Source organism: Clarias gariepinus, chromosome 15 (assembly GCF_024256425.1).
Source record: "Clarias gariepinus isolate MV-2021 ecotype Netherlands chromosome 15, CGAR_prim_01v2, whole genome shotgun sequence".
In the NCBI taxonomy this organism is placed as follows: domain Eukaryota; kingdom Metazoa; phylum Chordata; class Actinopteri; order Siluriformes; family Clariidae; genus Clarias; species Clarias gariepinus.
In genome coordinates this window covers 10492733-10504875 of record NC_071114.1, presented here as the reverse complement: position 1 = coordinate 10504875, position 12143 = coordinate 10492733, and the positions used below count along the sequence as shown (strand labels likewise).

Below are 12143 nucleotides of genomic sequence, written 5' to 3'. Positions count from 1 at the left end.
TAAAATTCTCCTTGTACCCTCGGGCGACTCTGGCACCAGGACAATGGAAGCAGATTATTTGGGTACTGTGGGCACATCTCTTGGGTAATGGATAGAATTGGGATCTCTGGAGTTTAGAGTGGCTTTGGGCTGTTTGCCTGCTGGCTGCCACACATGGCATGGGGACCAGCATTGACTTTTCAAGTCATTTTTGCCCGCCCAGGTTTTCTTCCTCAGTCCGGACCCTTTAACATTTCTTTCAACGGTCATGGCTAAGAATTAAAGCCCCATGATCTGGTCACCTGTATAATTGGCGATCAATGTAGTTTAGTTCACCTGATTGTGGTGGTAGTGTTATGGCTGAGCGGTGTGTGTATATATATATACAATTTTCCACCATTATAGTAATTAAATGAGGAAGTGGTTCTCTAATACCAGAATATTAGTTGCTAAATCTTTTCCTGTAATAGTAGTGTGGCCTATATAAGATAGATGCTTAGAATAGACATGATCCACCAAACAGAAGTGCCATCTGTGTTTATTTACTCATTAAAGAGCATTTTATTCCGTTGAAATTTAGTGTCGAGCAGGTGTGGAAACGAAAATCCTAAACTGCTTAGAAAAACATTAACATTAAAGAATACACGTTAAAAAATAGCTGCAGTCAGAACAGAGACAGTGCTGTTTATATGCATTTAAATACATCTAATGAAAAAAACATCATCGGCTGGAGCTTTTAAACCAGCTGGGCATCGAAACACTGTCTGGTGTTTCCAAGAAGAAAAAAAAAAAGAAGCCATTATTCATAGGTGTAGAAGTCATGTATGTGTATAGACTTCCTGGTGTGGTTCATATTTTTGACTCATGTTTGTGGTTGTAGAAGGCCACTTTCTCTCTGTACATAGTCTCGGTGAACGTTTTATGGATGTTTTTTGTTTGTTTGTTTATTTTTTATTTCAATTTTTTTGCGTTCTCAAAATATGCTAACTATGGATGTGCATGATGTCTCAGCTGCATATATCAGATCGTTCTTATTACATCATTTATATTTTGTAATCTGTATTTCTGTATGTGTTTTTAAAATATATACATTTAAACTGCCGTGGTTGTGGTTTCAGTGCAAAGGGATTATCACAAAGACTTGTCTTTTTATGTTTGTAATAAGAAGAGGTGCAGCTTTCTACTGTTTAGGGAAAAAAAAGCATAAGGAATTTAACTCGGTAGCAATTTAAATGTTTATTTCCATTACCGTTTTATCACCACAATTTAAGTGGGCTGGTACAGGATTGATAACCTTCACATTCCGTTTAAATGCAGCAGCTATTGGACATTTTCACAGAGTCAAGGAGAAGCATGATGGCAAATTATGCCAGTATAGTCGTATGGATGTGTTTCATACAGCGTTAACGTTATGAGCTTATAGGCACAGTTCAGGATAGGATGGTCTACTGTCTGGGGTGAAAAACTTTTTGTAACTACAGCTTTCTGTAACTGTAAATTAAATTCCACGAACCCATGCAACCTAGATTTATTTCATGACCATAATTTACATGTACATATTTAAAGGTAGTTTACATTTATAATAATAATTTGATGATTTATATAAAGAGAACTTCCCTTCAAGAGCTTCACCCTGACTGGAAAGTTTACAATCGGCCAAGACACAGTATTGGTGCTGACGTTATACATACAGTGCATCCGGAATGTATTATGTTGAATACATGTACATGGGCGTTCTCATTTTTTTTTTTTTATATATATATTTGCCAAAATCTCAAGTAAACTTTTTTCATGTTGTCATTATGGGGTGTTGTGTGTAGAATTCTGGGGGAAAAATGAATTTAATCTATTTTAGAATAAGGCTGTGACATAACAAAATGTGGAAAATGATGCGCTGTGATTACTTTTTCCGGATGCACTGTATGATACAGAAAGTGTGTGTGCCAAAGTAGCTACTTTTGAAGTTTATGCAACATGAAAGTGAACAATCTTCCTTCCCCCAAAAAAATAAATCTGCTAACTTTATAAATTTAAAGACAAAATTTAATAAATGCTCCAAAAATAGCAATTATTCAGCGTTATATTGTCTCGCTCCAAACCATAATAATAAAAAATGCAGCTGATTCATATTTCTTTATTAGTATTGATACTGAATTTAGTGTAAGCTTCTAGAAGCATACCTGTATATCCTGAAAAAAACATTGCTTAAAATGAAGCATTCGGTAAAAATTTTAAAGTTTTTTCGGTAAAAGCTTAAAAAGCTAAAATCTGTAGTGTTCGTAACCATGTTGCAATATCTTAACATTTTGCATTTTAGAATTAGCAACTTTTTCAGGTTTATGTCTTTTTATGTGAAATCTAAATTGGCCAACTTTTCTCTAAATGACTATTAAGATCATTAAAGATCATGAAAAAGTTACAGACAGTACATAAAAAGGCATGAACAGTATTTAGCAAATGTGTTTCTTTTTATCTGATAAAAATATAACTGTGTATGCATATTTAAAATAAAAAAACAAAAGCATTGATCGGGAGTTAAGAAGCATTAAGTAATACGGAAAATGGTGTTATATGATCTGAAAATGTACTTTTTCACCAACAGTAGGTGAGACTTTTTAGCACCAATACTATATTTTGGCTGAATATTATTTGATGTTTCTTTTTTTTTTTAAAGTTCAAGGTTTAGGTTTAAACTCATTCTATGCAAGTTGCACGTTAACACTTTATTAAGTAAAGGTACGTTATGATCAAAATTATAACCCTATGGTAGGTTGTGATTTCCAATGCTGTAACTGAAATAAAAAATCTGGGACTTCCAGGCATTCCTTCACGGACCCCTGTGCGTCTCCAAATACCACTGGTTAAGGAGGAGCACCTGTTGTTGGGAAGGCACGGAGAAAACGAATTTGAGACATTGACGATGACTGAGGCTAAATCTGAAGCTGGACTTGTTGGGCTCTGTATGTGTCGAAGTCCTCTGGAATGGTATCTGAAAAGCAAAGCATGGTTGTTAGAGCTGGAACAATTATTGATTTGAAATTGAGAAAACCAACATTTTTAGGGATCTTTTAAAATGCATAAATCACTAAGTGAATAATCCATCCCTCATCTATACCGCTTAACCTGTGCAGGGTAACATGGGGCTTAAAACCAATCCCAGAGAGCTCAGGGCACAATGTGGGGTACACCCTGGATGGAGTGCCATAATAGGGCACAAGCACATACACCACAAGCGATTTGGAAATACAGTACATATCAGAAACAGAATGTCTCTGGACTGTCAAGAGAAGTAGGAGGGAACCCACAAAGCACAAGGAGAACATCACACTTACACACCGGAGGCAAGATCCGATTACCCAACCCTGGAGATGTAAGGCAACAGTGCTACCTGGATGCAATTTTTAAAAACAACAATAAAAGTCCCATATATTTACCATTGCACCGGTAGCGCAGGTTGGCCCAGATGATGCTCTCCTGTGAAAAGCAGAACACTCCAAGTCTACCTCCTCTCATGGTTGTGTCAATAATGATTCCTGTATCTGCAACCATCTTAGGGCCCTCGTAGAAACGCACCCTAAATGTATGATAGAGCATGAACATTGGTTTTGATTCAGAATCAGACTACAGTATTCGAATTTCTGTTGCAGCTACTATATGAGGTTTCTAGGGAATTACAGTAGCTTTGTATCCGACGTGTTTGTCGCTGTTGTTGTACCTGATGTAGCCATCATGCGGCCTGTGCTGCAGGAACCAGCGATAAGAGGTCTTGTCCTTCCAGCCCACATTTCTCGGATCTTTCCACAGCAGCTTCACCTGGTCGTCAGTATCGCCTGTGTGCCACAGCGAGTTCCGCAGATTCTCCCCAGGCCCTGTGGTGGATTTCACAGCCTTCCAAGGATTTCAGAGCAAATAGTAAAGCAACACTGTAGATCTTAGTGGATCTCTTTACACCATCAGTCTTGCATGTGACAGGTTCAGCTGTCCCTAGGATACCCAGCTGCCCTTATACTGCATGGAAATTTCCTTATTAATGGTCTGAGACTCTCAACTTGAATAGTCTAGCAACTCTCTATAGCTGCATCTCCATGGACTAATGGAGTTTGTTGGAGTTGGTTTTCTTTGAATACTGTGTTACTATTATTATGTTGGTTCATACATCTGATATGTCTATTCTGATATTTTCTGAAGAATGTAAGTGGTTCTCTGGGTTACATATACTGGGTAGGTTTATTGGGAAAAGTTGGTCATAATGCAACATGTCTGCGTCTTCCAGTCTGATGGGACAGACAGACAAGTTGACAGACTTTATCTTATTACAAACTAGAGGGGAAATGAGGTAGCTGCTGAGGTTGTTACAGAAACAATTTGTTTTTAAACTGTATCTTTAGGTACTTTGCAGCCTGTTACAGTATTGTGCAAAAGTCACCCATCATTTTTTCCATATTAAAGTAAATTAAATTATGTACGACTTTTGCATAGTACTGTATCTCACTGCACCATATCTCCAATATAAAAACCCCACTGATTTACATCTTCTATGGAATCCTGTCACAAATTCAGTACACTTGATCTGTAATCAGTCTCTGCCAAGTATATACTGTATAATAGGTTATATGGGTAAATCAGTGTAACCACATTGTACCTTTAGTTGGATTCCTGGTTCAGCCACAGCCCGGAAAGGATTCGCTTGCCAGTAGATCTGCTCCACCTGTTTCCACATGACTACATAAAAACTGGAGCTGTCCTGATAGCCAAAGATAAACCCAGCATAGTCATCATCTGTTACTGTATTTACATGAAATGTCCCTTCAAAGTCTACACCATTGAATGCTGTGTAACCTGCAAGTAAGCACAAAAAGAGGTTCGATTAGTCTATAAATTAAGATAGTTTTATAGTTTTATGATTGTTTTTTTTTTTCTTTTCTTTTTAGATTTCCATGAACATATTACAGTACCAACAGCCAGTCCAGGGTCACTGTTCATTGTTTGAATGATCTCTTTTCCCTGATTGAAAAAAAAAACATTATAAGTTGCTGCATTATAATTAGGATAAACTGCAATATTTTAGGGAGCAAATCAGACCTGGTTAAGGACCACCCAGTTTGGATCGATCTGTGCATCTCCTTCTGGGTCTAGTACCACAGTCTGGTAGGCCCGGAAGTCAGTAAGGGTGACTTCTGCATTCTCAGGGCACACATCAATAGTGTCTATGATTGTATCATTGTCAAAGTCTCTTTCACAGACGTTTCCAATTCCGTCCCCTATAATTTATGCGGAAAAGGTATCGTCAGATGATGAAAAAACATTCGATCAAAAAACTAAGGAGATAAAAACTGACCATCCCAATCTTCCTGTAGCGGGTTCGGGATGAGTCTGCAGTTATCCGGTCCCGGAGGAAGGAGGTCTGGAATGCCATCATTGTCATCATCATCATCACACTCGTCCCCTTTGCCATCTTTGTCTGTGTCAAGCTGAGAACTGTTTATGACTGCAGGACAGTTGTCTCGTGAATCCTGGTGACCGTCTCCATCACTGGGGAAAGAAGCAACAAGGCCTCAACCTGAGATGGAAAACGAATGTACCAGGAGCAAGTCCAGCATTTTGCCCAAAAATGTCTTTATCAGTGTGATGAGGATCTACAGTAGTACGTAGAAAGTGTGAATAGTATGAATCTTTCCATTACCTGTCTTTGTTGGTGTCACAAGGATCACCAATTAAATCATTATCAACATCCATCTGTAAGGGAGCAAATAGGGACACGTGAGCTTGTTCTCATACATGAGAAAAATCCTGAAGTAATCTATTGCATGAGAAAAAGACCTGGTCAGGATTGCGAATATAAGGACAGCTGTCACACGCATCGCCAACTTTATCACCATCTCGATCAATCTGGTCAGCATTGGGAACTTTCACACAGTTGTCCTTGTCATTTTTTATGCCTGAAGGTCACAAAAGAATCTCAGCTAAATTGGAAAATTCCATTTTTTTTTTAATAATGAAACTAATGAGGGTTACACTCATGCAAAACATACCATCACCATCAATGTCATCATCACATTCGTCACCGCTGCCATCCATGTCGGTGTCCTTTTGATCATTGTTTTTAATTAAGCGACAATTATCGCAGGCATCTCCATAATCATCTTGGTCAGTGTTCTTCTGGTTTACATTTGGCACAAGCACACAATTGTCCTAGTAAAGCAAAAAGCAGTGTGTTACTAGAAAGTTTATTAGACCTTATATATATATTAGACATTTTGGATCAAAGTGAGTACATTACCTCTGTATTCAGGATCCCATCTCCATCTGCATCATCATCACAGGCATCTCCAATGCCATCCTTATCAGCATCTTCTTGGCCAGAGTTGGGAACTGTCAGACAGTTGTCCTGCGAAAGCCTTTCTGGTGAGTTTATTGCACTTCGTTGCATTATGCATACAGATATTGTGTGAAACTGTTGATTCTCACCTTTGCACAGTTTCTGTCAGAACACTGCAATTGTTCATCAGGCAAGCCATCAATATCTGTGTCAGTTCCACACGAGTATCCATTGCCAGCCATCCCAACTCCACACTAAACAATGAGATTTGGGTTTTTAGTCTAGTTTGGATGTTTGAGTTGTAATACATAAGATTCCTTCTTCAAAACAATCCATAGTGCTTTTTCAGTGCAGTGGGATTTGAAGTCCTTACAACACACTCAATATTGCCGTCCCGATGGGTGATACATTCGGCACTCGCATGGCAAGGGTTGTTCTGCCCATTCCCGCATGCCCTCTCGGGCTTACAGCCTTGTATCTGGTCTCCAATGAATCCTGGCTTGCAGCGGCTACAGCGGAAAGACCCCTGCCACACATATAGACATATATGATATATAAAGGATGTTGGGGAAAATAGATTCTTATATATATATATATATATATATATATATATATATATATATATATATATATATATATATATATATATATATATATATATATATATATATATATATAAGGAAGGGCGAAAACACCTTCCTCTCAAGAAGGAGAAAAATCTAGTTAATTAGTCAGATGCATAAAGAGGCTGGTGTCACGTTTTATCCAAAGTTATTTTTAATGTGCTAACACACACACACACACACACTCAGAATAGTAAATTAAATCTGTTTCTCTAATCATCTACAGTTTGGCACTAAAATCTTAAAAGTTTTAATGATAAATATTATGACAATTAAAATAATAAGAATAATTTGTTATTTTATGCAATGAAATAGTGATACAACAATTATATTTATTATTTAGTCTTTCATTCTTTAAAAACCTGCTGGATTTGAACTATAATAAATACGTTGGTTGAATACATTTAGCCACCACTGTATATATCATTTATCATTTTGGGGGAAGGTTGCTTCCATCTATTCAATTTTTCACAAAACATCTTCAGGAATCTATTCCGCCCAAAGTACCTTTGTGCACCCATTTTATTTATTTTTTGCTTCAATTCTTTATTGTTGGCTTACCGCTGTATTCAAACAGATGGAATTCTCCACACAGCCTCCATTTGAGCTCTCACACTCGTTAATGTCTCGACAAACCTTTAAGGAATGAATATAGATCCAGATATAATTATGTATTTAGCATTGACAAAGATGATGTAAGAAAGAATGCAGTTGAAGTGGTATGAAGTGCTAACCTGTTTGTTGGCGATGGCATAGTCAAGTCCGACTCCCTGCACCTGGGGACCTGTATAACCAGCAGGGCAATGACCACAGCGGAACCCGGGAGACGTGTTGATGCATCTCACACCCATATGGCATGGTTTCACAGTGCACTACAACCAGAAAAATAGTTACACGAAGGGGTACAGGCACTTTGCTCAGATTACTTTTTTTTCCTTATGTACAGTAAAATATTCATTATCAATCAACAGTATAGTACTGCTTTGAATTTTTTTCTGCCAGTTCCCATTCACTAACCAGTACTCCTCTATGAGAGCTACCAACAAGAAAGAGTGAATATTTCAACACGCTTCCTCCACAACATATAAAGTCATTGCTTTTCAACCTGCTGCACATGCTGAGGGTATCACAGTGCAGCGTAACACACTACTGTCTGTACCCTCTTCCGCATACATGAGCTCACAGATTGATTTGATTGACAGTCTGCCATCTCTGCCAGCCCTGAGAGAATAGTAAAATTCTACAAAATTGTGAGGAATACCAGACTACTAAAAATTCCAATCCATCTCAGGGCACACACACACACTTCGGGCAATTTTGAGACTGCCAATGAGCCTAGACTGCATATTTTTTTAGACTGTTGGAGGAAACCCACCAAGCACAGGGAGAACATGCAAACTCCATGCATAGAGAGGCAGGAATCAAACCGGGCCGGGAATCCAACCCGGACCATGGAGGTGCAAGGCGACAGTGCTTACCACTACACCACCGTGCCGCCGCTACAAATTTCTGAGAAGTCAAAATGGAAAAGCCTTGGTGTTGGCTTCCACCTGTGATGAGCCCTACCTCATCAATGTCTGTGCAATAGGTGCCATTGCCCTCCATGCCTTGAGGACATGGCCCGCATCTGATACCATTAACCGTCTCAGTACAAGTCACTCCTGGGTGGCAGGGATTGGGAGAACAGGACGGTTTTCGTACTGGAACATCTGTGTGCATGCCTGCAAGATGCCACGTTACATTTGAACACTTTTGTGTTAGAAGGAAAAACATATTGTTAGAGTAAAACAATTTGAACAAAGTAATTAAATCATTCATGACATGACTTTGTTTGATTAATACATTGTGTATTAATAAAAAAACATGCAAGATTTCACTCACCACAGGCCTCACACTCGATAACAGTGTTCTTCAGAAACACAATTTCCTCTATCTACATTATGAAATACAGATCAACAATGTACAGTTTTTCTGAAATGTATGCTCAAATACAATGCATAGGGGTATTAATGTGTAAAATCATTTTGTTATTATTTTGCAAACTATTTGTCGTACATTAATCTTTATGCTTTATGGAGTAACCAATGAATCAATCAGAACACCCCCACCCTTCTGTTTGAAAGAGCTATGAAAGCTATGAAGTGCTGAAGGGTTTACTAAAGAAAAGAAAGCGAAGGTCTGGTTTTATAAATAATGATGATGATGATGATGATGATGATGATTATATGGTGAACGTATTTACTCCAACATTTTTACTACTCTCTAGAATCCATCCAAGATGTAGTTCCAGTATTTCAAAGAAATTTATACCTGTTGTTTAAGCAGTTGCTTAATTTCATCCAGGGCTTCGTTTGTGCCCTTAATCTGGTTTATTATCTCATCATCTGTGGAAATAAACAAAACAAAACAAATATTATATTAGGGCTGTACCAAAAGTAATGCAAAAGTGGGCACGACTTTTTTATTAACTGTGGTTGTTCACATAGTGCAAGTATGTATCCACTGATGTAAACTTTAAATCACTTTTTGTAAGTCGCTCTGGATAAGAACGTCTGCCTAATGCCTAAATGTAAATGTTTAAATTGTAAATGTTGTGGTTTGGACATGTTCAGAAGAGAGATTGTGAGCATGTTGGTAGAAGGATGCTAAGGTTGGAACTGCCAGGCAGGAGGTCTAGAGGAAGACCAAAGAGGAGATTTATGGATGCAGTGAGAGAGGACATGAAGTTAGTTGGTGTGAGAGAAGAGGATGTAGAGGATAGGGTTGGGTGGACGCAGATGATTCGCTGTGGCGACCCCTGAAAAGGAACAGCCGAATAACAAGAAGTTCAAATTGTAAATGTTGGTGGAGTAACTCTTCCCCTATACAAAGGTACTATTCACCATAGTCTCCATCACAAGCGCTACATTTGCACCATTGTGTAAAAAAGAAGTCCTACTTTTGCAATACTTTACATTTGAATATATATTCGCAACTGCCAGAAGTGAAACCTCTATATCACATATCAAAATATCACACACTGAATAATGACCAAAACAGATCCATAAGGTCTTATACAGTATGATGACTTTCACTCCTGTTGTAATGAGTTTTCCACCAGGCATTTGTGAGTCTCTTGTGTCAGAGCTCTCTGACAGCCGATGGCTTCTTGTTACTGAGGATAGCCAGATCTTGCTGGAATTCAAAAAAATGGTTTATTTGTCATTTCCCGGAGTCATTCTCACTGCCTTATGTGTGTTTGAGTGTTATGAAGAGAAAAAAAAAAACATGAGAATGAAGAAAAGTGATGATGACTAAATTGAATTGAATCATTAAGATAAGAAAGAGCATCAGTCAAGCATCGACTTCATCTCTGTTCCTGCTGTCTCGCGGTAGGAAGCTGATCTCAGGACAGAATATGTCAGCATATTGCTTTTCTCTAGAGATAATGGCGCCTCTTCTCTGCTGGAATGGAAATGTGTTGTTTCCATTAACTGCCTCTGAGTTTTCAACATGCATTCCGTTAAATAGTTTTGCTGGAAAATTCAAAATGGAAAAAAGAGTAAACCACTTGTTGTTTAAGAATCAATCATTCCAAGTAGTAAAAAATGTGGGTGTATTTTTTAACTAGACAGCAAACTGAAACTGTATTTACAATTCTCTCATTTTCCGTGCAGCTTATCCTGTACAGGGCATTAAGGCTATTCCAGGGTTCTCAGGGAACATAGAGAGGTACACCTTGGATGGGGTACTCAAGCGCATACCCAGTGGGTATTACCTACACCCAGTCATACATGATGGGGAATTTGGAAACAGCAATCAACCTACAGTGCATGTCTATGGGGAAAAAACAAGGACCTGGAGCCAAACACGGGCCAAACCAGCCAAACACGGGAAGAACATAAGACCCCCAACCCTGGACGCGTGAAGCACAATTGCCGAGTACAAGGCACCTTGCTGCCCCAACAGAAATCTGTCAAAGCAAGACTAAAAGTTTTTTCATGACCATCTTGTTTTAAAAACATGACTTGAAAAGGGCAGTGTATGATATTTGGTACAATTACAATAAACAGTTTGTTTGGTACAAAACCAGTAAATAAGGAAAAAACACGTAGGTGAATAATATAACTAAGCAATGATCAGATGATACATAATAAATCCTGGAGCTAGGTGTAAATAAAAAAATGCAAATTCTAAATGGAATTATGTAATAGTTTAAACATATATTATTTACTATTATGTATGTTTACATTACTATTATTTACATATTTACTGCTATAATTTTATTAAAAATTTCATTTCACATTGAACTTTACCATTTACTTTTTTTTGGTTTGTTTGTTTGTTTGTTTGTCTGTTTGTTTTTGGCATATTTTGGCATATGGGTATAAACCGATGTTTTTTATTTAATCTGAAGGGTGAGCAAACAGCCAAGTTATGAGATAAGAAATATGATTTCAAACTGCGAGTCGAGAAATAATTAGATCTTTATTCGCATAAATACATAAGATAAACATAAAGTAAAAAAAAAAAAAAGGCTTAAACCTAAAAACCTAAAATTAAGCCTCAGGATTAAGTTAATGAACTAAAAAGTTGATGTGATCATGTCTATCCAAATGTAACCCACATGCCTATTGTCCACTTATATAAAAAGAATGTGTGAATTGAAGCTGCTTACCTTTTGATGCTCCTTGGCTGGACACTACACTCCTTCCTATATGAACAAATCCTGATAATAACAGAAAAAGAGAAAGCGATATTAACATCTTTGGTTTTCTCTTCTAGCAAGTTCGAGCTGTTGTGTGTTTGTCTGCATGTGACTTGCTTTCAGTCCCCTCCTCTGCTTATATTCCTCCACGCCTCTGACATCACTGAAGTCAGGAATATGCCTTACAGCATTTATGCAGGTAAGCAATCAGTCTTTGTTTGTATAAAATGGCAATTTAGTTTAATTTTGGTAAATTATGTTTCGCTCCTCTTTCAGCCAGATTATGAATGATGAAATTTCAACAGATGAAATTACAAGATAAATTCAAATAAGCAGTTATTCTGCAACATTGGGTCTTGAGCCAATCCTCATTTTCTTTTCTTCCTATTGCCATTTCAGGGAGTTTTTCCTTGCCACCGTCGCCGTCACCCTTGGCTTGCTCATTAGAGACATTTCATTCATCATTCATTCATTCATCTCATTATTATCTAGACACATTTTTCTCACACATACACACTTCCAAATATTTTTCTTT

At 37.8% G+C, this 12143-nt stretch overlaps 1 protein-coding gene across 1 annotated transcript; it reads right to left on the bottom strand.

Annotated features, from left to right (window-relative positions):
• Window positions 1–1196: 1196 nt before the first annotated feature.
• On the bottom strand, window positions 1197–11703 carry comp (cartilage oligomeric matrix protein). The gene is made up of 19 exons (XM_053513305.1): window positions 11579–11703; window positions 9232–9305; window positions 8803–8854; window positions 8488–8642; window positions 7656–7793; window positions 7483–7557; window positions 6672–6824; window positions 6448–6552; window positions 6260–6367; window positions 6012–6171; window positions 5800–5918; window positions 5663–5715; window positions 5318–5511; window positions 5062–5240; window positions 4935–4983; window positions 4622–4818; window positions 3695–3867; window positions 3414–3553; window positions 1197–2968 (listed from the first exon to the last, which is right to left on the bottom strand). Exons 1-19 carry the CDS (start codon window positions 11664–11666, stop codon window positions 2910–2912), a joined length of 2271 nt encoding a protein of 756 aa, XP_053369280.1. The 5' UTR covers window positions 11667–11703; the 3' UTR covers window positions 1197–2909.
• Window positions 11704–12143: the final 440 nt, after the last annotated feature.